General features: G+C 42.9%; 1 protein-coding gene and 1 long non-coding RNA gene across 15 annotated transcripts in view; one reads left to right on the plus strand and one right to left on the minus strand.

The window, feature by feature from the left end:
* AKAP13 (A-kinase anchoring protein 13) overlaps nt 1-26768 on the minus strand; it is a 322213-nt gene that overhangs the window by 102315 nt on the left and 193130 nt on the right. The window contains exon 1 of one of the 14 annotated variants that reach the window (XM_036118376.2): nt 10652-11381. The exons of the other annotated variants lie outside the window; for them this stretch is intronic. Coding sequence (XP_035974269.2) covers nt 10652-10732 — 81 coding nt within the window. The 5' untranslated portion in view covers nt 10733-11381. Of the gene's footprint in view, nt 1-10651; nt 11382-26768 lie in introns of those variants that run through there. 14 annotated transcript variants of the gene reach the window in all.
* LOC118552115 (uncharacterized) lies at nt 1912-6258 on the plus strand. The gene is made up of 3 exons (XR_013450262.1): nt 1912-2070; nt 2179-2345; nt 2875-6258. It is a non-coding gene; the product is annotated as an uncharacterized LOC118552115 (long non-coding RNA).

Below are 26768 nucleotides of genomic sequence, written 5' to 3' on the forward strand. Positions count from 1 at the left end.
ACAGTGGAAGGCAAAACAGAATCACACCTATGTGGTGAAAAACCCTAATCTGATTCAGTTTTTCATTGAATGATTATGCTTGAATAAACACCAAGAAACAGTATCTATTTTAACTTTTCTATAGTTTCCCAAATTTTTCTTTACAAATTACTTTTTGGCAAATCTTCTATTTTGTCATAGCTTTAGGCTGACAGAAAAGTTACCAAGAAAGCACATAGTTCCTATATACCTCTCCCTCACCAGCGTCTCCAATGGGAACATCTTACATAACCCTGGTACATTCGTCAATAGTAGAAACCGACGTCGGTACGTTACTATTAACTAAATTCTAGACTGGATTTGGATTTCATTTCTCTTTCCACTAATGTTCTTTTCTGTTCCAGGATCAAAATCAGGATACCACAGGGCACTGAGAGAGAGAGAGAGAGAGAGAGAGAGAGAGTGTGTGTGTGTGTGTTGGTGTGTACGCACATGTGTGTGTAATTTGGCATTTTAACATTTTCAATGAAATGTAATTCATATACTCTAAAACTCACCCAACTAAAGGGTATGATTCAATGGTTTAGGATATTCGCAGAGTTGTGTAACTGTTAACCAATGTCTAAATTGAGAAGATTTCATCATGCCAAGAAGATACTGTATCTGCTAGTCTTCACACCCCACCCCAACCTCCATTTCCCGGTTCTGGGCAATCATGAGCCGACTTTCTGTGTCTATGGACTTGCCTACTCCAGACACGTCACATAAATGGAACCACACATTATGTGGTCTTTGGTGACTGGCTTCTTTTACTTAGCAAAGGGTTTTCAAGGTTTTCCCATGTCAGAGCACATAGCAGTACTTCATTCCTTTTACTACCAAATAAGCTTCCACTGTGTGGGGATACCCACATTTTATTTATTTATTTATTTATGATGGACATTTGTGTTGTTTTCACTTTCTGGCAGTTTGGAATAATGCTGCTATGAAAATCCACGTATGAGTTTTTGTTTTGGCGTGTTTTCATTTCTCCTGGGTTTACACCTGGGAGTGAAACTGCTGGGTCATGTGATACCTTCATGTTTAACATTCTGAGAACTGCCAGACTTTTCCAAAGTGGCTGCACCATTTGATGTCCCCACTAGCAATGTATGGGTGTTCTATCTTTCCATATCTGTGCCAACACTTGTAATTGTTCTTGTCTGTCTGTCTGATCGTAGCCATCCTAGGAGGTGTGAAGTGGTATCTCATGGGGGAGAGAGAGAGAGAGAATGAGTGTGTGTGGGGGGCATGCCGGGGAGAAGCAGACTCCCTGCTGAGCAGGGAAGCCCGATGCCAGGCTCAATCCCAGGACCCTGGGATCATGACTCGAGTCAAAAGCAGATGCTCAACTGAATGAGTCACCCAGGTGCCCCGGGAGTATATATTTTTTAAATGGAAAATATATTTTAATCTGTTGGTTACTTTCTAGGAAAGGAAGACAGTATGAAGATGTAATATGCATCACCCTTAGGTTTGTCTCCCTCCTTATTAAAAAAAAAAAGTATTAAATACCTTCTATATATCAAATCATTATGTGAAGCCTTAAAAGCAGAAGTAGTCAAGAAAGCGTCCTGCAAGGACTCAGAGTATGTGAGAGAGATGTGAAAGTGGTCAGTTACCATGTGCCCTGCACAAAGCAGGCACTTAAACTGTGTGCTGACCGGGACAGTGTGAGCTATAACTAATAGAAAGGAGAATGAGAGGACACCATAAGGAGTAACCATGTTTTAAATGCTGCGTGCATTTCTGGCCAGGTCACGACACAAACAGAGACATGGGACCAGAGTTAACGACTCTCTTCTTCCGCTCCATGAAAGGCATTGCACAACACAGTGAGTGGGGAAGTCAGAGATAGCCACACCCTTGTAGAAACACAACAGTTCAGAGAGCTCAGTTTCACAGAAGTTAAGGAAGCAGAGGGCTGAAACGAGAAGGTAGGTCCACGGTGCCAACCACTGCAGAGCCATCAAAACAGACAAAAGACGTTACTGGACTGGGCACCTGTGAGGTTCCTTGTGACTTTGGAGAGAGCAGGTTTTAATAGGACAGGTAAGATCAGAATTAAAACTGTAAAACATCTCTCGATATCTCTAGACTCACAGTACTTTACAGTTTGTAAAATACCGTCAGCTAGACTGGACCTCTCTCCTGCCCCAGGAGGAGGGACGATGCCATTTCGGAGAGGAGCCCACACACACTGTGATGCTACATTTGGGGACAGTATCCTCGCGTATGAACTGAACTGGTAACGGCGTCTGCTTTCCAAGACTGAGCTTCTTGAGAACAGAAGCACATCTTCATTCCACGGGTCTCCCGACTGAGTAGTAAGTGTGGGGTTTAGGGTGGATTCTTAACGAATAATCTCTGAATTCATTATCCTCAGTGATTTTACAGAGAATGAAAAGTTAGGAGAGCCTTTAGGATTATCACTCTGCCTCCGTTTACCAGATCCATAAACAACCGTTAAAACCGAGGCCAGCAGAGGTGAAGTAACTCGAACAAGTCAGTACGGTATTCAGAAACAGTGAGGGCGTTTTCCTCACTTCCAATCCAGCATTCTTTCCCCAACCCCACAAGTGCCTCTTCTGAGTTTTTTCTTTGTCTTGGAATTCAACAATTGTTTAAACAAGTTTCAATAACAATACTAAACTGAAAAAAGCTGGCAAAGTGCAATTCAGATCTCTGGAGATTAGTTGGAAAACAGAGTCCCTGTTTACTTTAGACAAAAAGATTTAGAAAATAAAATATCAAATGAAACAACTAATATATGGAACTGTGGGCGCCAATTTTTTGAATATTAGAATGCTGTCATTGAGAGAAATGTTTTCTGTTTGCTTTGGGCTCTCTGTCTAGATGCCTGCTTCAGTCACTGACAGCTAATTCACAGCGATGCGCCGAGGAGGCTCACCGTTTCTATGGACACAGACACTTAAGCAAATCTGGCCACAATGCAGTCATCAGCCGGTTCCTTCTTCTGAATTAGGACTCATTTACAAACATTTAAAAGTAAAATCTATATTGGAAAATGGTAAGGTTTCAAGTAATTTCAGGAAATGCATGTAAGTCAAAACCACAACGAGATGCTGTATTACAGCCCTTCGGGTGGCCACGATCACCTCCCCACCTCCAAAACACCACCGAGGAAACAACAAGTGTTGGCGAGGGCACAGAGAAGTTGGAACCTTGGGCACCGCTGGTGGGAATGTCAGACAGCCGTCGCTGTGGAACGGTGGCTGATACTTCCCAAAACGACACGGAGAACTACCATATGATCCAGCAATCCCACTTCTGGGTATATGCTGAAAAGAACCGAGAGCTGGGACTCGAACAGATCCTTGTACACCAATGTCCACAGTAGCGCTATTCACAGTAGACAGAAGGTGGAAACACCCCAAATGCCCATCAATGGATGGATAAATAAAATGTGGTACGCACACACAGTGGAATACCATCCAGCCTTAAAAAGGAAGGAACCTCGGACACGTGCCACGACACGGATGACCCTGCAGACATGATGCTAGTGAAAGAAGCCAGTCAGCCAAGTACAAATACTGTACGTTTCCACCTCTGTGAGCTAACCGGAGCAGTCAAACTCAGAGACAAAACAAAATCAGAATGGTGGTTTCCAGGGACGAGGAGGACGGAGAGAGAAGAGTGGAATTATTATTTAATGGGTAGAGTCTCAGTTTGCAAAGATGAGAAAGTTCTGGAGACGGACGGCGGTGACGGTTGTACGACAACGCGAATGTACTGACCACCATGACCTGTATGGCCGCTGCATGGTGAATTCTGGGTTATGTGTGTGCTCCCACATCAAATTAAAAAAAAAAAGTGTGCAGCAATTAGAGATCAGCAAGCTCGTTTAGACAAAAGTGGTCAAGCGGTGCACACAGGGGCAGAGCTGGAATTCTGGGCCAGATGCTACCAATCATGGTCAATGCCGTTAACCGGAGGGCCGACTCCACGTGCACCGAGTGTGGAAAGACTGTCAAAACACGTATCAGCATTTTCCACCACATCCTGGATACAGTGACAGCAACACCAAGCATATTGTCTTCTCGTGTGAACAGATCGTTCTTACTATGTAAGTAAACTGCTTAAGAGATATAAACTGGATTACAAAACATCTCCCCCGTTTCAGAATCTGATGTCACGGGTAAGTCTGCCCTAGTCTCAGTGCCATTCTTCAACAACTGTCTCTTTCTCACTCACACCAAGAGACAACTTAAAGACCACACAGTGTGGCTACACTGGAAACATTTTCAGAGTGCTTCCTATAGGCCAGATACAACGCCAAGCCCCGAGTACAAACATGGTAACACACCTGTTTGCCTGTTGGTCTCTTCCAAAAGGTGACCTCTAAGACTGAGATTTTTCCATAAACAGATGATAAGCTGGTTCTCTGTACTATCAACAATCTTCTTACTTGGCTCTGAAACTAGGCTTGGCAAGATTCTGACTGTTAGCAGATTTAGGAGACAGAAAAGGAAGAAACAACAGTGTCAAGACGCTAATAATTTGAGTTTTAAAGAGAACAATGAAGATGATTACGAGCCCCTCTCTCCAGATTTTGCACTATGGCATCTTGGAGGTCGTACGAGCAAGATGCAGGACTGGAACTAACTGAATGGGTAGGAGAGGGAAGAGTTCAAGATGATTCAGAACTTTTGTTTAGCAAGTGGCTGGAAGTGAGGAAGACAGACACTCTGCTATTACATATACACATTTTTGGGAGGAAGAAGTTACCAAAAAACTTTCTGGCTCTGACCCCGTTTATGATTCTTTAGCTAGAAACCAAACTTAGTCCTTCATCCACACTATCTCCATGATCCTTAGATCACAGACACCACAGGTATTCAGCACCCAAAGTTCAGAGGGCCTACATGGCACATGGACCCTGGGACAATGGAAGCTCAGAAGAAACGTCAGGGCCATCCAGATCATTCTTCATCCCTGCCATGAAGCCTGGGACTCCTTGTGATCATCTAAACTGCACCCACGTTGTGTTCCCAGCAGTCTGAAAATAGAGTTGTACATATTTCCAGCAGAGAGGGAACTGCCTTTTGTTTTTGGCAGTGTTTCTCCTACTGTTTATATCTGAACATCCTAATAATACGAGCTCATGGTTACACCCAGCCTTCCCAGCCATTGCTCATATTTACTTCCTCTGCAACTGTCTCAGGAGATCCAGCCAGAGTTACAAGGCTGAACAAAAGGAAGCAAAAACCCACCATGTGGACACGGAAGCCAATACTTGAGTCAAAATCTTTTCAGGGAATCAGACTGCAACTGAGCAGATATGCGCAGTTGTCCTAGGTCCTTAGCCTCCTTACATCTTTTGTTTGACGCAAGGTGGAACTGTCTTAGAGAAAGCAAACTTATAAACGATGTATTTCTCAGGAAAATGACACTAGACTTAAAGATAAATTACTCTTTCTGAGCTTTAGCTAATGAGGTCATGTGGCCTGCCCAAACATCATGGATAGGGATGGGATTGTCCTCTGTAAATATTTTCATTCGATGCACACAAAACATGGTTGCAAATCTTTTAAGCATTCACCTGACACTCTTAATTACTAGCTACAACGTATGCTCTCAATAAACCATCAATAACATGAAGAATATTATTATTAGTAGGCAATATTTTTGCAGGTACCTAAAGTTGTAACATTAGTAAAACAGAAATGGGCCTTGGACTAAAATCAGGTTACATCAGCAGTCAATCCTAGATTCTGACACCCTTCTTTCCGGTATGCTAGTTTTGCAGTAAGTTTCAGATATGTAGTGTCCTCTTGTGTTAACACTGGTCTCAGGAATACTCACCATGAATTTAGCTACTGAACTATGTTAGGTGAAAACTTCTATCATTCATCAACTTGTGAGTTCCCTACTAGCTTTTTGAAGGATGTTGACAAAAACAGGCATGTTAGAACCAACGGGTTCCTGCCAACCATAAAATTCTTCCAGGGGCACCTGGGTGGCTCAGTCATTAAGCGTCTGCCTTCAGCTCGGGTCATGATCCCAGGGTCCTGGGATCGAGCCCCATGTCGGGCTCCATGCTCTGCGGGAAGCCTGCTTCTCCCTCTCCCACTCCCCCTGTTTGTGTCCCCTCTCTCGCTGTGTCTCTCTCTGTCATATAAATAAATAAAATCTTTAAAAAAAAAAATTCTTCCATACCCCATTCTGAGCATGTGATTCATAGTTACCACTTATCACAGGAGCAAGAACTGACACACACATCGAGAGGGGTAGTCAAGGGAAAGGCATAGAGTGAGGAAGGTGTGTGTGTGTGTGTGTGTGTGTGTGTGTGTGTGTGTGTGTGTGTACACACGTACTGGGCCGTGGGCCAGAGGTAAATGACCAAGGAATACTGTTAACTTATGCCTTATTATTTAGCAAAGAATTCAGAAAGGAGGTAACATTTCGGGGATGCTGGAGGCTGATGATGGCAAGCAAGAGTGGATCTGAGGACAAAGACTAACGACATACGCAGCTTCAGGGAAGTGTTAAGAGAAGCCCTCGATGCAGGAGAGCTACCATGAAACAGAACTGCACAGAACTGATGAAGGGAAAAGATCGGATTGCAGCATAAGCCAAAGAAAGCATCGGGACACAACCCAGAATGAGAACTGTGAAGCTAATCCGCAGTGAATTACTAGGATGCCAGTGGGAGGGCCTGCAGGCGTAAATGTGGAATTCCACAGCAGTGCGCCCACAATCTGAATTTTGTGTTTACTGTCATCCTCTATCTCTGTGTTCTTACCTTTCAGTACATTAACTATAGCTTATGGAGCATGATGCGTAGGAATCCTTACTTAGAAGCCCTAAAAGATTAATTCATTCAATTAACAAAACTTTTTTGTTTTTTAAGATTTATTTATTTATTTGACAGAGAGACAGCGAGAGAGGGAACACAAGCAGGGGCAGAGGGAGAGGGAGAAGCAGGCTCCCCGCTGAGCAGGGAGCCCGATGTGGGGCTCGATCCCAGAACCCTGGGATCATGACCTGAGCTGAAGGCAGACGCTTAACGACTGAGCCACCCAGGCGTCCCTTAACAAAACTTTTTGAGCATTTAATACAAATTAGGAACATTGTTTTCAGTACTTAGAAATAGTGAACAGATGAAAAAATTACAAGCTCATTTGTATAAAAGAGCAAATTTCCACAGACAAAAGTGGAGTGAGAACATACACACGATCACTTGAGAACTGAAGTGGCATATACACCCAAATATAATTTTTTAAAAACACTGATTAAAGATACCGAAGCTCAAAATGAAAAATAATTAGAGAATACTTCTGAATGATTAAAGAAAAAAAAAACAATTGTGGAAAAAATCTGCAAAAATTGTGCAACAAAATGAATTTATATGAGGCCACGAATCTGCCCTAGGTGTTATGGAAGGAATTCCTACCCTGGGAAAAAAGCAGTAGACACAGCTTCTAAGACTATTTTCAATAGGAAAGTCTAGGGGCGCCTGGGTGGCTCAGTCAGTTAAGCGTCTGACTCTTGATCTCAGCTCAGGTCTTGATCTCAGGGCTGTGAGTTCAAGCCCCATGATGGAGCCTACTTAAAAAGCAAGCAAACAAACAAAAACACAACAACAAAAAACTCCTCAAGTCTAAAACAGAAAAGAAACACATGTATATTTATATGAGAACTGATTCACATATTCATGTAACAAAAGGCACTGCTGACTTGAAGAGGAGGTCTACGATAGCAAGAAAAAGCATGAACTCTGAAAACAATCAGATCTGGGTTTGCATCCTATTACCTATTACACATGAGCTGTGGAGACTGTCAGAAAATTACTGAATACCCCAATCTGTTTTTCCATATGTAAAACGAGACAAACATTAGGAATGTAAAAATGAAAAGCCTGGATCTCATATCTATCCACTTCTTCCCACTTCAGACCACAAAACCAAGTTACCGTGCCTTGGGCTGCCACAATGGCGGCCTACCTCATTCCCACACCACCCGAAGGATCTCTTCAAAACATTATTTGAGAAGTAACATATCCAAACAAAGCCAAGTCCTCACGGCTGTCAAGGCCCTGCTTTTCTAGGTCCCACTTAGGACCCTTCCGATACTGGTCCTCTGCTTGCACAGTCACGTGATAGCCCCGTCACGGTGGCCCGGCCACTGCTTCCCCGAGTACCTCAGGGCCTCTACATTTACTGTTTATTCTCGCCCGAACACTTTCCCTTGGTAGAGCGAGCATCTTTCTATCCTCAGGAGATCAGTTTTTTAAATGGCAGCACCTCAGAAACATCTTTTATCTAAAACAGGCCTTCTGATTTCCTATATTCCCCACTGCTTATTCCTGTCGAATCACTTACAGTAATTCCTACTTTTTACTTTCTCTGTTTACTGTCTGTCTTTGAGCAACAGGAGGATCTTAAAGAACCGTGTACCCCTTGGACTTAACACCATCGCTGGCATCGACCGGGTCATCAATACTGTTTTAATGTACGGCTCTCAACAACCTTCTTCTCTGTCGCCAAAGCAAAAAAATTAACGCGAAACTTAGCTATCTTATTTCAAACACACTATTTTCAGGACTCTTAGTGTTTACTTATTTGTAATCAATGCATATTTTCTGAGAAGTGAAGTTTTCTCTACTAAAACTCTTTCATTATACAATTGGCAGCATGGTAAAAAAAAAAAAAAAAAAAAAAAAAAGAAGAATACAAGCAAATTCACCTAAAAAACTAATTCTATCCTTCATTAGCTATGGCCTTGTGGAAAAAAAAAAGAAACCCATCTTTGTCAGTCAAGTACTTCATACTCCTCACCATGGCTCAAGAGATGAAGAGAAGCCTTACGCTCTTCCTATAAAAGGGGGGGGGGGGGGGAGAGAAGGGGAGCAGCTGCTGCCTGAGCAGTAAGTCTCAAATGAAATAACGTACATGGAAGTGTTTTGTTAAAACTGTAAAACAGCATCTCCGAGGCCAATAAGCCCATGCTGATTTAGCTGTTCTCGTAAAGGCTTTCCTTCCCAGCTAGAGCATAAAGCACTACCCATTTTAGCATTATCTTAAATGTATGATTCTCCCTGTGACACCTAGACTGGGATGTTCTACCCTCTCTCCCTTTTTTCCTTCTTTCTCTTCCCCCAGACAAGTAAAATCTAAGATCATCAAGAGTCAAGCATATAGGGGCGCCTGGGTGGCTCAGCTGGTTAAACCGCTGCCTTCAGCTCAGGTCATGATTCCAGAGTCCCAGGATCGAGCCCCGCATTGGGCTCCCTGCTCATGCAGGAAGCCTGCTTCTCCCTCTGCCTGCCGCTCCCCCTGCTTGTGCTCTTTCTTTCTCTCTCTCTTAAATAAAATCTTTAAAAAAAAAAAAAAAAAAAGAGTCAAGCATATAAAGGTCCTAAAAACTGGGCTCTCCTAAATATATTATATGAGGACAAAAATTTTAAAACACCACTGTGCTTTCATAGAGGTAATCACATTTCGGAGAAACTAAAATTAATAACATCTTGGAACAAGTTCAAAATGCCAAATCCCCAACTGCTCTCAGCCTAGGCCTAGCAAGTCAGACAAGTACCTGACAGCAATCAGGAGGGACAATGACACCACTCTACCACAAATCACCACTCCTACCTGGCCCCTCATCCAAGGTGGTAGTTCATTGGCTTCTGTGTCTAGCCTTCTAGACCCATTTCTTGGCCTCAATGGACCAAGGAAAAAATTTAGGAAGTCCCAAGTAATAAACTGAACTGATAAATTGGTAAGATAGTTCCAAAATTTCCTTGACCAGGGCAATACATTACCTCTCTGCCTACACTCCGTCTAGCTTTACACTTTCACAAGTTCAGGTACTGAGGTTCTTTTGGCATCTGTGAAGCACTTGGTTGACTTCCAATTTCCCCTGCCTTTGCCAGAAAACTGCTAAACTTCCAAAAAGTGCTCCTTGAGTTGTCCAACATTCCCAGACTCCCATCTTATGGCTGGAGGAGTCCTTACTAATTTTAGATTCAAGGATGCCTTCTGTGAGCAATTAGCTATTCAGAGTCTCCACCCCCATCCTGCTTAGACACCCAACATCACTAACACCAAGAAAACAAATACAGCTATCAACAGAGTCCAAGAAAGGCAGTCAAAACCAAGGCTGAAGCACCACTTTGCAACTTTAATAAATAGGCTGGAGACCCTTCCAAAGGAAATGTTCATCTTGCCCCTATAGAGTTGCAAGAGACAGCAGAAGACAACAGAGAGCGATACCCAGAGAGGTAGGGCTGGAGCAAGGGAGGCTGAGGGGATGGAGAACAAGGACAGAGGGACAGACACAGACATCTTAGGAAAGAGCAACTCTGAAGGTGAATTTCTCCCGCTGTGATTTTCAAGAGTATGAGGTGCTCCTAAGCTTTAAGAATGCATTTTAAAGCAAACAAAATGACATTTCAACAGTAAGTGTGGCTCAATCCTGATTCTTAAGCCCCCCCCCAACCCCAGTCTCTGTTTAAGAACCTTAAAATCACCAACCTCACCCCTCTGCTCCCGACTTTTCACACATCTTCTCAGCCTTTCTCCCAGTACAGGGCAGCCAGGCGCCCAGTTACTGGATGCAAAGAGAGAAAGGAGCTTGCGAGCTTTGGGGCATGGGAAGTGCGGCCCCTTACCTTCAGCAACACCACATCCACGGTCCTGTCCACCTTGGAGATGTCGCACAAGCTGTAGCGTCTCTTGTGCCGTTCATACATCTTTGTTCCAACGGCGCCCCCCAAGTCCACCGTTCCAAATTTCTCACGCTGAACTGGAGATCACTGCCCTCCTGACTCCTCTCTCTATAAAACCCTCAAAAGGTCCAAAACTGATTAAAAAGAAACCAAGTGGAATCCAATTCCTTGAACGGATGGAAGGCTTTCTGGCAAGCTGAGAGCACTGTAATTCATACTATAAACAGTAAGTGCCTCCTGATCCTATACTTTATGCAGATCTTGAGTGAAAGAGAAGCACACAGCGTTTCCATCACTGGCGACAACTCTAGTAGAAAAATTAAGAAGGAACCGGCTAAGCACAATGGCTGACGCACGTGGGGGAAAAACCCAAAGCAGGCAATAAAAATCCAGTATGCACTTTGTCAGGAAAAGCAAAAGACAGAAAAAGGTAAGACAACTCTATTTCAAAGGGATGGCATGAAAACATTCTCATTCTCTCATTAAATTCTGTTCTTGCTTACAAAAACAAAACAAAACAAAACAGACAAGGAGGGTAAATTTTTCCTTTACAGAAAAAACAAAAACAAAAACCAGCAGAAGCTTGGAGATTCTGTTCAAAGTCGAGTCTTTGGAGTCAGGCTCTTGCTCACCAGGCAGGAGGGCTTGGTTCTGATTTCAGTTGAAAATCTCTAATGACAGCAGAGGAAAAGGCGAAAAGAAAGACCACTCCTCCTGCTCTACTCCCTCCTCCCTTCTTGGGCGCTGGCCCTTCCCTGCCCCAGCCCCCCCTTTCCCTCAGGAACGTCACTACTTGCCCTTTGAGCTCCTCACCAGCAGCCTTGGAGGTTTGAAAACCTAATTGCAGTGGGAACATGATTCATCCACAGACGGAGAAGAGAAAAACAAGGCTTCCTTTTCCAACCCACTTCCTCCTCCTCCTCCTCCTCCTCACTGTCCCCTATGAAAAAGGCTCTGTCAGGCATTGCAAGATGCAACTCGAAGGCTTTGATGTCGGAGCAGTACGATAATAAAGGGGGGAGGATGTCATCCTAAACATGAGCAAGTACAACATACTCATCCATTCCACGAAGTACAGAAAATTGAAACTACCCAAGGCGCACACTGCAGCTCCCTGCCAAATGCAAACCAATGATTTAATATGAGAAAAATGTCAGCCAAGTATTTCAGGGCTATGTCTCTAGGATCCAGAAGTGGCTACAAAAGTGCCTGATATGGTTTAAAAATCATCAAGAGTTCATCTTTTTTTTTTTTTTTTTTTGTGGGGCAGGGGGTGGGTGGGGAGAAAGGGAGTGAGTGAAGGAAGGGGCTTTACAGACAATTAAAGAGAAAAGGAGTAGAATGAATGGGTGCATGTGTCAATACTTCTGAGTGAGGAGGGTCACCTACACTGGGACTGCTCCCCCCCCCCCCCCCGGGCTTTCAAGCGCACTGGCTAAGCCGTGTGGCTCTGTCACTTCATTCTTGCCGAGACCCACCCCCCCCCAGCTCCGCCCTGTGCCACACACAGCCTCTGAGCGGCCTACTCCAGAATTCACCCTCTTCAGACACCCTCTCAACTTGGTTCGTAAGTGATGGGCGGGGGGGGGGGGGGGACGGGACTGAAGGAAGCAAAAAGGGGGAAAGAGTGGAGAGAGGAAAAGAATAAGATCTTGTCCTTCTAGGAGCATTAGGCTGCCACCATTTTCCTCAAGGGGCTAGGGGAGTCCTTAGCCAGACCTGAAGAGTGTGAACGAGGGGGTTCAGATACCACAGGGGAGAGGAAGAAAAGAGATTTAGTACTTAAATTTCTGTCAGTATTGCAAACAGAGTTGGTGACAAGGTTTCTCAGGAGTTTTATAAAAGGGGTGTAGAAGATCTGATGAGTCACCCTTTCCTCAGTCCAGGCGTTCACACTGCTAACCAGCCAAAGGAGGGAAATGCAGCAAACCCTATGAGAAAGCGAGTGTTTTCCTCACCTATTACTACACTGCGGCCCTAGCTGTGCCCAACGCAGAGCCCGGATCCCCACGCCTCCCTGTGTCATCCAAGGCGGGTAGACCGCCTCCCCCTCCCCGCATGCCCCCGGTGAGCCCTGGCTCTGTGATGTTACCAACACGAACAGTGAAACAGACGTTGCTTTTCACTAGAGTGAGGATGGAAAACAGTAGAAACACGATGATTATAGAGAGAGATTAAAAAGTTGTAAATAAAGTTCTTGCTCAGACTTCCCAAAGGGTGGGAACCTGACCAGGACTTTACAAATACTTTGAGACTCTGTGGTCCAGAGCACAAATCGGAAGACCCTTTAGGCTTTAGGGTATGGGAAAATGGCTGGTTTTATCAGCTTTTCTGTAGGAACTTTCATCAGGCTGTAATTTAGAAACCCCCTCCTCTCCATATGAACACAAGGCTGGCTCCCCTCTGCCCTCCGCATGGTTTATCCCTCCTGCCACTCCCTCTGTTTTAATTAGAAGCAAATGTTTCCTGCTTCCAAGGTTCCCAGGCATCTCTCAAGGGATCGGAGATGCTTTAGTCACCATACAGCCTTCCTATTCCCAACCTCGTCTAAGTACTTACTGACTTAAATGCAGATAATCTATATTGCTTTAACAGATATTTTGTGCCTTGCAGTGAAGGCAAACAAATAACAAGGTCTCTGTCCTCAAGACGTTTACATAAAGAGAAACCGGTTTCAAAATAATGTAATTGTCCGAAATGTTTTGAGACCTACGACTAACCTTTTTATTTCTGACCATCTGCTGACTTTGTGCCAGAGGCTGGAAATCTAGGTTTCCTACTCCTTCTGCACACATAAACCTACTACAAAGATTTGGAATTGTCCTTCCGTATTCTGTTCCTTCTTGTAGAATAAACGCTTTGGGTAGGGAACAAATACTCGGGGCGGGGAGGGAGCGTCTGTTTTGCTTTCCCCTCTGGATCTGTTCAGCACTTTCCACAGAAGACAGAATCCGCAGTCCTGTGCTTGGGCTGCTGAGCTGACAATTCCAAGTTTTTATCAAAAACATCTGGAACCACTGAACAGTTATTCAGTTAGGAGTTTGAAACACAGCAACCAATCATTTTATATCCAGACCAGAGCCGAGAGCTACGAATTTTTGTTTTGAGAAAATTCTCCCTTTTCTTTAATTTTGGGAACTTGTAGTAAAATAGGTTTATTATTGACAGCCTCTTACCATAGTAGTTATTTACAAGATTAATCGTATCTCCCTTCTGTGTCCTCCATCCCACTCTCTATCCTCAAAAGGAGTCCCAAATTCTTCAACAGAAGCAACCAGTGCTTTTACTCTGTTCATACCACAGGCCCAACGTATGTTCTTAAAGATTCCAGAAAATGAAGTAGAAAAATATTTTATGCATTTTAAGTCAACTACAGCAATTCTGTTCACAAATTAAATTTTCCCTTGATTTATTTAATTACAAGATCTAACACCTTATCCAAATTATTTAAGCAATTCTTACGGGTCAGCTCTATTCAGCTCCTTTTGTTTAGTTAGGGCAGAACCCAGTCTCAAGGCCCCACAGTCAAATTTCTGAATTAGGACACCACCTAGTGGGGATGCTAAGACCCAAAGAGAACACCAAAAGCCGGTAAGCACTGTGTGGAGGTGCAGGGGGGTGGGTCGGAGGGGGGTCTACTTCTAAATATTTTTCCTGTAACCCCAAAGTGAACACAAAGCAGCAGCATGAGAATGGGCGCTGGCTAACTGACCCCTCCCCATGATCAACTCAGTCTCTGCAGGAACACAAGGTACCAGGGTGAAAAGTCAAGGTTCTTTCTATTCCTAGGTGGGCCGCTGTCTCACTGAGCAATGTGGGAGGATGACTTGGACTCTCTGGACCTAGGTTTCCAGAACTGAAAAATGACGGGGTGGGCACAAGAGGAAGTTCCTTCTTGACTGGACATGGTCAGCGTGAGACTAAGAAATCTTTATCACCTGCGATATAGCTCATAGGATGTGGGCAGACGCAGAGGAGAAAGAAAAAGGAATTGAGAAATTCTCTCAAAATCGGCTGTAGAAAACGTGTATTCTTGTGTCACTGTTTACCTCCGCCACTCTTCACATGAAATCAGAAGGAAGGAAAGGTCTACCACATTTACCTGTGATTTCATTAACTTAAAAATAGTGAGTCACCCAGAGTTACCCATTTGTTGGTGGCAAAATTTACTAGAATACAGATAAAACACTTCACCTCCACTTAAGGCAATTCTCGTCTGCTTGGAATAACAGACTCCTTCATGTATGACGGTTGATTAATTGAGACGAGAAAGAAGGAAATTCTTTACAATGGCTGCAAGAGCACGGTTTCCATTTGGGATTTCCTTTTTAATTTCAACTGAGGTGTTTGATCCAGGAGAGGGAGGCCTACTGTCCTTGCCCCCAGGCATTTCTCTTTCAGATTTGGAGGTTCCAAGGTGAAAAAGGCAGCGAAGAGGAAGGCCTGGCGGGCAGCCCACCAGCAGTTCTTTTTCATTTGGCCTGAGTGGTAGCAAAGCTGCTCGTCTGCTTTAACCCCCTACTGCCTTCGCAAGAAGAAACCTGAAGGCCATTTAGCTGCTAGCAGCAAATTATTTGACCACAACTAACAATGGCAAAAGAAATTACGATGGAAGAATCCAAGAAAAGTAACAAAAAGCCTTAAAAATGTCTCTGCACAAACTTTTGCTCCTCCTGGGAAACAGGTCTCAACAGGAACAAGTCCACAAATGCTGAATTTTACTAAAACTGCCAACAGCTTGGTAAAATAAAAGGAGTGGGGAGAAAGAGAGATGGCAGAATTGTAATTTCGGATAGAAAGTAGTGACAGGATAGCTTCTTCTGGGGCAGGAATGATTAACAACAACGTGTACTGAGTACTTGTTGTTTGCCAGGTGCTTCCACATGCACAATCTCATTGATTCCTCCTCAAAAGCTAGCATGTTAGCACCCACTTTGCAGCTGAGCAAGAAGCGCACTCAGAATACCTCTTGTGTAAGGTCATACAGCTAACAACATGAGCCTCTCTCAAACTCAATTCTGTAAATCTTCTTTCCTTTCATTACGCATCTTATCTTGCCTTGAGTAATCCCCCAAAGTTAAAGAAAGAAAACTATTGTTGAGAAAATGTGATTTAAAATTTGAGGAAAGAAAACTTGGAATTTGTTACTCGTATCAATTATTTTCATATCTGATTTTACACAAATGCCAAAGGACTGAAAAAATTTTTTTAAATAAAAATGACAAATCGTTCCTAATTTTAGAAAGTACAGGTAGAAAGTGTATCATTAAACAGACTCGACTTCTTTGTCAACATTTTAATACTGAACATTTCCTTTTTTTTTTTTTTAACGCTTCTCACTCTAGTAATACATTACAAAAATCAGAATGAACGCATCCAACACAGAGACTTTAGTCTGAACACTGACGCCTGAGAGCCAGGTCTTCCTCAGAATGAACCGGTCTACTAATCCTAGTTTTTCTCCTTGGGACAAACATTATGTTGAGGCAGCATTTTAAATATTTGAAGATACCCACCACGACTCACCACCCTCCTCAGAGCTTCTCCCCTGGATCACAGTTCCCACAACTGCTTGCTGGCTGATGGCTCTCGCATACCCTGGGGTGATTAAGATCAAACTGACTGTCTTAACAGGAATACCACCCTATTACAAGGATAAACGCCTCTGATGAAATAAGCTCACTTCCTGTACCTTTTTTGTTGGACTCAAAATAGGTCTTCTCCATACTCTAATAAATGTTCCATACCTTGTGATTTTATGTAAGAACCCACTTTACATCTTTCCCTTCTATATTCTCATTATCACTTTAGCCTAAAACAGCATCTTGAATCTAGATTCTGTCACTGAAATAACAGCTGTCCCTCCAAACCTTGTGTCATCAATAAAGCTGAAGAGCAAGGCTAACAATGGAGGCCCAGGGGCGCCTGGGTGGCTCAGTCGGTTAAGTGTCTGCCTTCAGCTCAGGTCACGATCCCAGGGTCCTGGGATCGAGCCCCACATCGGGCTCCCTGCTCAGTGGAGAGCCTGCTTCTCCCTCTCCCTCTACCTGCCGCTCTGCCTACTTGTGCTATCTCTCTGTCAAATAAATAAAATAAAATCTTTAGAAACAAACAAACAAAAAAACAATGGAGGCCCAGAGATACCCCAAAGCCTCCCCTGGAAGGACGGTGATGCACCAACCAGCACTCCTGATGAAGGGCTAGTCCATCAGCTATAAAGCCAACTGAACCTCCAGTCCCATTTCTTCATCTTCTTTACTATGTGGAACAATCTGTAACATTTCTTGCTGAAATTAATACATACTAGATGGCTGGCATTCTCCTGTTCAGCCCGTCTAGTGACCCTATCCAAAGAACTGAGACACCGCCCATGCAGCATACGGTTTGATAATCATCTCTGTGTGCTCATGCGCTATATTTGAAACCAGATCCCAGAGACAGTCATATCTGATCAACTATAAATCATATTCACTGTTATTTCTGAATGTTCTGGCAACATTTATTTTTAGCATGATCATTATGACTACATCACATAAGACAGTACAGCACTGACAAAAAACAAAACCTACTCTGATTTTTTCCCTCATAATGGTGTAAGAACTACTTCTCACGTGCAGAAATCTTACCAACTTCATAATCCTACAACTGCAAACTTTTAGTTAAGCAAAATAACTATAATAGCACCTCTTTTTCCCCCCAAAGCATTAAGAGTAAAAAGGAAATGCACCCTCCCCACATGTTCTTATTCTTCAACACACTGACTATACTATTAAAGAGTCATTCAAATAACACTTCTGCTATTTCCCCTGCCCAAATAGTTGGTATATACATTTACAACCACAAGGTTCAGACTAAACTTTTGGTCATAACCTCTATTTCAGATGGTAAGCTAGACCTTGAAAAATATTTTTTAAGTTATCACTTAAGTGATTTTTTTTGAAAGATTTACTTATTTGGGGGGAGGGGAGGGAGGGACAGAGGGAGAGGGAGAGAGAAACTCTAAGCAGACTCCATACTGAGTGTGCAGTGCAACGTGGGGCTCGATCTCACAACCCTGAGATCACGACCTGAACCAAAATCAAGAGTCAGATGCTTAACCAACTGCACCACCCAGGCACCCCCACCACTTAAATGATTTTTAAGCAACTTTATTGAGATATAATTGACATACGATAAGTGGCACCTATTTAAGTATACCAAATATTTTGTATTTTTAAGTAGAATTTTCAAATTTTTCCAAAGAATGTGGCTTTAAGATACATTAGTATTTTAAAAACATGGAATGCTCAGAATGCTAAAAATGGCAAATTTAGTATCAGTAGCAACTTGAACAACCAAGAAATTTCACAAGGAAAATTCATAATGTTGTCGTGATCGTATACTACAATCCTCAACAAGCTTTTCAGGAAGTGTAGTGGGTCAGACAGACATTTACTCAACCCCCATGCTGGGCACTGAAGGTCCAGCAGCAAACAAGGCATGAAGAAGTTACGATAGTGGGCGAGAAGTGTTTGAACAGAGGAGTAGGGTACTCCGTCTCTTGAAGAACATCTGCCTGGAGATGGAAACGCTCCATGGGCCAGCACAGGCCTGCTGCGGCGACGCTGACTAACCAGAGGCCCGACAGAGGAGCAGGGACTAACTAGGTGAGAGGAGCGTGCGCGGCACTGCAGGGAGCCCCAGGACGGAGAGCTTCGGAGGCATTCTGGGGAGAGGTTCTGGCAGAGGATCGGGTGCCAAGGCCCAGAGGCGAGAAAGAGCAAGTGGCAAAGGACGAGGCCTGAGGAGCAGAAAAAGGCCAGCTCCCGATGAACGCGCTACTCATATTGAGAAGTCTGAACCACTGCAACAAGAAAAAGCCACTGAAGGGTTGTTAGCTAGGGAAAGGCACGATCAGTTCTGCACTTCAAAAATACCATTTTTCTAGAGCATGCTCAATAGACAGGAGGGAGAAGATGAGAGGCAGGGAGAGGGGTCACAAAGCTGTAACGGACAGTGGATGAGAGTGGAGGGGAGGTCCGAAGGTATTTACCTTTGACAGGCACTGGGGGTGGGAGGGGCGAGGGAGAAAGCAGTGTTGTTTGACTGGGATTCTGCCCTGGGCAACCAGATAAACAGTGGAATGGAGCACAAGGAGGTGGCAGGAAGGGATCAGATGATCAGTCGGTTTTAGACGCAGGGAATCCGAGGATCTCAGAGACATCCAAGCAGAGCGCTGGTAAGCAGGCGAGCATGTGCATCTAGAGCCCAGGAGAATGGCTGGGATTGGACATTCAGATTTGGGAATCAACACACAGATGGGACATCAGGGACGCGAAAAGAAGGAAATATCTCATAGAACAGTAAACAATGTCAAGTGTTGTAAAAAGGTCAAGCAAGTAAGAGATTTGGATTTTGCTAACGTTTTGTGGACTGATAGGGGCAGCTCTGAGGTAGCAGAGTGATGAGAGCTGGATTTAAATATTCTACCATTTCACAAGGAAACATTTAGGCTCTGTCCGTATGCTCAACTTTTCCTAGCTGCCTCTTAAGATATTTTTCCTATTAGAGAAAGCATCTTAGTGAATCCTTCCATAATGGTTGCTATAGGATTGCTAACCTGGTAATAAATATTTTAGATTGTAAAAAACTTTCTGAGAAATGAAGCATTAACAGAGAAAAAGAACCATTAACACAAAGTGAGTTTTACACAACATGGATGCCTGTTCTTTTGCGTACTTTCAATTCTTTCCAAGAGATTCTGTCATAGAGACCAGAACAGAACACTTGAGTGCACACACTGCTATCTTGGTTAGGAATATGGACAAGGGCTTCATAACAGCTAGAGAAGGGAAGCAGGGTGGACAGTGTTTTGGCAAGGAAATGGAAAAAGAAGAGAACAGCCAACAAGTAAGAAACTCCCCTTCCATATGAATTTCTATGGAAATAAGAACAAACCTCATTCTATAAAACAAAGACAATGAGATCAAGGGAAACAACACTGACATTTACTGACCAGAATTTCCTAATGGGATTTTGTCATCACTAGCATGTCACGGCCAGTTAGTAGTGAACTAGTGAGTATTAACAAAATTCATTTATCCCTTCAACAAATATTTAAATGCCTGCTTTAGATCTGGTGCTCTGCAAGGTGTTATGAGCTATAAAGATGGATGAGACATTCCTGGGACCTCAAGGAAGGGGCAACAGCATGAAATACAAACACGAGACCACATGGGTAGTACAAATGAAATGCAGAACTCCACCAAAGGAATGAGGATCTCTGGCTGAACTCATTAGGCAGAAAAATTCCATGAAGGTGGGCGTAGCCTTTAAAGAGTGTGAATGGGGTACAGATGTTGATGAGTAGCAGGTATGACGGAGGACTAGCCAAACTGTCTAGTCACATGCGTCAAATCCTTTGGGGTAGTGCTAGAACATTAGCCTGGGAAAGCATTAGCCACCTAGATTATAAAAGCATATGATGTCATGCCAAAAAGTACAGACTCTATTCAGAGGCAAGTGGGAGCCAGCAAGGGCTTTGGAGCAGAGAAGCCATATGGCTTGTGCTGTAATTCAGGAGGACACTACAAAAGTCTTTGGCCTCATCAAGCCTAATCTCCCTCGTCTGGATGTCATACCACTCCATGGTCTCATCCAGTCTCATTCGCTACTATTCCCCAAGATAGGTATCCAGCTGGTCTCTTAAGGACCACAATCAGGACTTGGTTCTTCCTACCTCAACACCCCTGGCCCTTAGGAACCGTTGTGGCTTATAGAATTCCCTACCTCATCACTCCACCTTAGCCAAAATCCACCCTTTAAATCCTATTTTCCTAATTAGGGAATCTCTCTGCCTATTCTAACCTACCTTAAAACTCTATCCTTTGAACTTCGATAGTCCTGAACTCTGACGCACTCACTTCCCAGCATTCTGCCCTGCACCGTTCCTTCATGCTTACTTTGACTCTAAGTAGATGGGGAGTTCCTTAAAGGCCAACAGGCACTTCTTCAGTTTCTCCTGTGGAGTGCTAAAAATGGCACCAGACACCCAAAGGCTGGATGACTGATTATGTACTCATTTATTACCACAGTCATAATCCTCAGACTTTTCCAATGGCTGACCAGATTTAGTTATTGAACAACAAGAGAACAAGTTTTTGTCAGTGTTAACATACAGAGAAGGTGGTTAGTCTAAAAGAGTTTCCGAATTTAAAGGATAAAAGCCCTGGTCAGACATGAAAACTTAATGTTCAAAGTAACCATACCCCTTAGGAAAATTTTGTATCCCACATAAAATGCAAATGTATTACTTTAGGAAATTACTCAACTTACTCTTATTTTTCACTTCACGGCAAAAAGAATAGCCCTAATATAGTCACTCAGTCAGACAAGCCAAGAAGTGATTCAACTTCCCGTGGAAGACTTCCCTCATCCCTCCAGGCACACACACACCACCATACAGTCATGCCTTCCAAAAAAATATAGATGTATAACTTGCTCTTTTTATCAATTGTCCAAAAGACAAAACAAAGGGAAGAGAGAAAAATCCTTCAAGAAAAAAAAAAAAAATCCCCTACTTTCTAACACAACTGCCAGGTCAGTTTTGCCATTTGCTCATTCCCAAAAGAATAAATCTGGTTTTGCTCATTTAGAGACTACTATTTGGAGCTTGTATTTGATAATTTTATTCAACTAGAACAGGTATTTTGACGTTTGCACATTTTCAAGGAAGGATAACATAACTGTTTACCTCAGATGAAATTGTGAGAATTTGTGTCGGACGAAATGTTAGCACAAAAATATGTTTTGGGTTGGGGGTGGGGGAATGGCCCTTTACTGAAATCCACACAGGCTGAGATGTCCCCTACAGTACACGCCAGAAGTGAAGGGGCGGCCGACTGGCTAGTGACGCTCCACACAACGGTCAAGAGCAACCCTGCAGCTAGACTGTCTCGGGCACGCTTTATGACCTTTCTGTTCCTTGGTTTCTCACCTGTAAAATGGGGGCAAAACCCATCAGGACAAAGCATCGAAGAAAAATGTCGCTATGAGGAATAAATGAATTGATACATGTAAAGTATGTTGTAAGTGCCTGTGGCATGAGTACTGTTAGTTGCCGTAATATTTTATTGTCATGAATACATTTTTGCCTTATTTACAAAGAAAGAAAAGAAAGAAAAGAAAAGAAAGAAAGAGAAAGAAAGAAAGAAAGAAAGGAAGGAAGAAACAAAGAAAGAAAGGAAGAAAGAAAGGAAGGTATTGAAGGCAACCTACAAGGGTGTGTGGAAGGCAAAACCAAGCAACTGATATATTCTGACTCAGGTTAGAAATTAAAGACCCAAACACCTTTGCTTTGAATCAGATTGCTAGGTTCCCTCTGAAGATATTTGTATCCTGGGAAAAAGAAGCAGAGAGAGGGAAAAGTCTTCTTTTCTCCGGTAAGTGGAGAAGGCAGGTAGCCTCCCCAGACACTAAGACCAAAGAAACTACTGAATTTCTCAATGCTGTTTTATGGAGAAGCAGTTCTTAAAAAGGTCAAGACAGAATTGGGAACTCAGACGAAAGAGTTTTTAGCCTTTCTAGAGTGGGGGGAAGGGGGAAAAGAAAAACGCTCTTCATCTGAGGCAAAGGGAAAGGAATAAGAAAAGACAGATATTTATAGATTTTTCCTGGCCAATCCCCAAGTGCCTAATTTGGACCGAATTTACAGTGTCCCTGAACAATCCCTACCCAGAAGGCTGAAATACCAGAGTGACCCGCTGGGATGAGGAGTGTTTGGCTCTAAGAGGTGACTCAGGAGAAAAGCCCAGCACGATGACAGCTTCTCTGCTCGCTTCCCTCACTCTTCTTGTAAGACTCTTCTACTGCTGCCACACAAGTCAGCTTACCATCCACTGTGAAGACCAGACTTCACACCTGACTGACTCCGCGTCCTTGATCCTGCCCTCACGGTCTTCCTCATCTCTTCAAAGCCGGTCAAGTCTTTAACTGCTTCCTATGTGATCACATTCATGATGCTTCCACTAAAAAGCTGACTGTCAGAACTGCGTTAGCACTCCTACCCTACTGATAGCATCCATCGATTATCACACGAATCCCGGTACCTGCTGTCCAAGTCCCTTGGAGCAAGCTCTCTCTTATTTCTTGTATTTCCTATAGATTCCTGGCCTTAGCAATCAACAAATGGTTCCTACAGGAATAAATAAGTATCCACCTCTCTGTCTGAAGAAGATCTTTCAGGCAACGTAAACCCATTTCTCAGGAGATCAAACTGGTACAGGCAATCTAGATGCAGAAGCTCCTTTTATTCATACATCTGAATAACCCATGGATTTCTGGCATGGAGATATACACTAGAGAAAAGTCATCGACTCTGCTCACTGCAAACAAATGGCATGAGTAGTTGGACCTTGTCACTAAATAGGACATATCAGAAATTAATCAGCAAGCAGAAGAACTTCTCAGCCTACCCTGAATGGCTTTTTGAAATATAAATTACCGTTGAGGTAGGTTCTGTAAGGCCATTCTGGAGATCTGTCAGGCTAAATACATACTGATTTTTATTTGTTCATAATTAACAACAGACTGATATAACCTAGTACCTTTCTAATAAATACGCAGATGTCTCTTTTTAGAATATAGATGTTTTTAACACAAACCTTGAAAAAAGGAAACTGTTCCCAGTGAAACTTAAAAAAAAAAAAAACAAAACATATTCTGCACAAAATGGTGAATTATTAAAGACTAAATGCCTCGGAAGCATTTGGTACTTTCTTCAATGCTGTGCGTGTATGTGTTCAGTGCCGGGTTTAATGGCTCAGGAGACTGCACTGACAAGATGTTCACTATGTCAAGGACAATACATCTAACGAATCAGGCTACTCCCCTGAGCTCCCAGCACTAAGCAGGACACGTCAGGAGGCCTTTGCTCTGTTCCTCCAACTTGCCACATGTAAGTCTATCACAAAATCTCTCTTCTGCCTGCCCTATGAGGATGCTGTAAGAACAGGCATTAGTGGTTTTCCAAAGAGCACAGCTTCAGTTAATACGGCTTACTGTTACTGCCCTTCTTTCATACAAGTGCAGTTTTCCAAGGTCTGAATTCTAATGGCTCTTCTCCAATTCTCACACCAATGAACCTGAAGAAGTTTTGCTCTTTTGTTTCACTACAAAGGCAATTATCCAAACTCTACATAGATAAGAGTTCTTGGTTCAATTCTAAATACTCAAATGAATGGGTTATCAAAAAAGAGCTTCCTCTTCTCCACCTGATTTTTAGTTGCAACTCCAGCCACCCTTATTAAATTAGTTTTTTAACCTCGTTAACAACACTTAAAAGCTTCAAGTATATTTGCTATGGAAATAAGAAATAGGATTTTATTTTTTTTTTTTAAAGATTTTATTTATTTATTTGAGAGAGTGAGAGAGTGTACGCACAAGCGGGGGGGGGAAGGGCAGAGGGAGCCCGATGCGGGGCTCCATCCCAGGACCCCGAGATCATGACCTGAGCCGAAGTCAGACGCTTAACCATCTGAGCCACCCAGGCGCCCCAGGAAATAGGATTTTAAAAGAAAGGGAATTACTTAAGATTGTCAGTGCCCTGAAGGAGAGAAATTAGTAAGTGGATTGAGTGAATATACTCTTATGTAAAAGTTCACTGAAGTACTACAGACAATTATCAACTAAGTAGAAATCACTCTTGCTGAAGTTCTTCCTGCGTTCCATTTTCTTTCAAGATCCTCACCATGCACTGAACATTACAGATGGCCGTCACGTGGGAGAGAATGTTGCAGGTCACCGTGCGGAGTCAGCGGCGGGAGGCAGCAGAGTTCCCCGTGCAGCAGGGCGCACGACACACGGCTCACCTCACGATTCCAGTACCCTGTGCTTCAGTGTGGGGAAGGAGGAGAGTGCGTCCACTTGAGAAGGGCCCTCAAGAATGAAAGAGCCCCTGCGTAGACTGCAAGGGTGCACCTGAGGCAGAGTACCAATGAACAAGTACAACAGCACATTTAAATGGAAATGAGTCTCGTGTGGCTGGCCACGGGACGGTCAGCCAGAACAGCAACGCCAATGGGACCACACAAGCAACCTCAGGACACAGACTGTGAAGTCCACGTACGCCACACCCTAAGTTTAAAAACTTAAGCGCTAATTTGATTTACTTTTCGTAAGAATCTGTAACATAAGCTAGAGCAGCGGTTCTCAAAGCGTGGTCTACAAAACCTTGAGGCTCCCAGAGGCATTTTCAGGGCATCTGTGGGGTCACACCTATTTTCAAGGCACTACTAATAGGTCACTGCCCTTCTCGCTCTGTTGATGTTTGTGCTGATGGGCCTTAAGAATCGAGAATCAAGGCATTGTTACCACCAAAGTGAACCAGTGGTCATTACAGTCTTCACTGCCATACACTCACCATTTTAGAAAAAAGAAAAATATTTTCACATAGAATGTCCTTGATGAAGCTGTAAACATTAATTTCATTACATTTCAATCTTTAGGTACATATCTTTTTAATCTTCTGTGTGACAAACGGAAAGTATTCAGAAAATGCTCTGCATACAAGGTAGGATGGTTATCTTGAGGAAATTCACTTGTGCAAATGTTTTAAGTTGTGGGCTAAGCTAGCCACTTTTTTCATGGAACAACATTTTTACTTGAAAGACTCGCAAACGAATGATGCTTATTCAAGAACTTGGGTATTTTCTTGGAAATGAACAAAGTGAACCTGTCTTTCCAGAGAAAGAACTGGTAATATTTATCGCTGATGATAAAATTCAGACTTTCAAGTGAAAATGAGAATTATGGAAAACTTGTATTCGCCACTGTGAAACTGCCAAATTTACTGATATTTAAAGCCATTTCTGATGAGACTGCTGGTAATATTAACAAAGGTGATTTTGACACTGAAAATGAAAAAAACCTTCAACATTTGGAAGAGCTGCATATTACTCAATGAATCAGTACTTTCCAAATGACTGATCCATTAGTTTAGAAAATCATGCACAGCTAAAAGACCCACTGAAGTACAAGGCAGACCAATGGACTTTAACGTATCAGAGGACAAAAAGTTCAACAATATGACTTCAGATTCCACATTGCAAATAATTCTTAAGAGCCTATCATCTGTAAGTTCTGACCTGGTATAAAATAAAAATACCAAATTATCTGAGAAGACGATTACAATATTCCTCCCTTTTACAAGCATATACCTGTGTGACACTGGGTTTTCTGTATTTACTTCAACCAAAACACTACACTGTAACAAGTGAAATGCATAAGAGCTATGAGAATCCAAGTGTTCTCTACTGAGTGAAGTCAGATTAAAACCAATTAGATTAAAATGCCACTCTTCTAATTTTGTTTTGGAACTTATTTTCCAAAAGAACATGGTCCTTCATATTAACAAGCAGTGATCTGTTACTGTTATATAAATGAACTGATACTTTTTAAATGTCTCGGCTTTAATTTCTAATGTGGTAAATATTTGTAGGTATAACCCATACAAACAAAAGTTCTCTGGAGTTCCTGATAATGTTTAAAAGTGTAATGGGATCTTGAGACCAAAAAGTTGAAAAACTGCTGAGATATTTATAAGGTAGAAAGAGATCAGTGGTAAGGAAACCAACGAATACAGTTGAGAAAGGATGAAAACATGAACCCTCTAAATCAGAGTTTGAAGCGACAGGTTAATTAAATTTGACAGAAAAAAAGTGGGGACTGGTGGGGGCAATGTGGGATGAAAGCTTTCTAGCTTAAGAGACTGCATGAAAGCCAATGCCTTTAGTTACAGATGAAGTGAGGCCCAAAGATTTCATAATATTTTGAATGAAGCTGATGAATTAAGAGTAACTACAGCAGGAATGAAAAGCAAAGACGGTTTTCTGGCAGGTGCACAAAATTCCTTAGGAAAAGACTGTTTCCATGATCTACATGCGAAAGGACTTAGCGGGGAGGTGCTTCCTAGGTGACCATATGGCTGAATAGGCCTCATTCCATTTTTGAGAGACCAGGGCAAATGACCAACAGGTAAACTGACGCAAGTAACTCTTTAACACAAGTTCCTGTACGACTAGCA

The sequence above is a fragment of the Halichoerus grypus genome, chromosome 8 (assembly GCF_964656455.1).
Source record: "Halichoerus grypus chromosome 8, mHalGry1.hap1.1, whole genome shotgun sequence".
NCBI lineage: Eukaryota > Metazoa > Chordata > Mammalia > Carnivora > Phocidae > Halichoerus > Halichoerus grypus.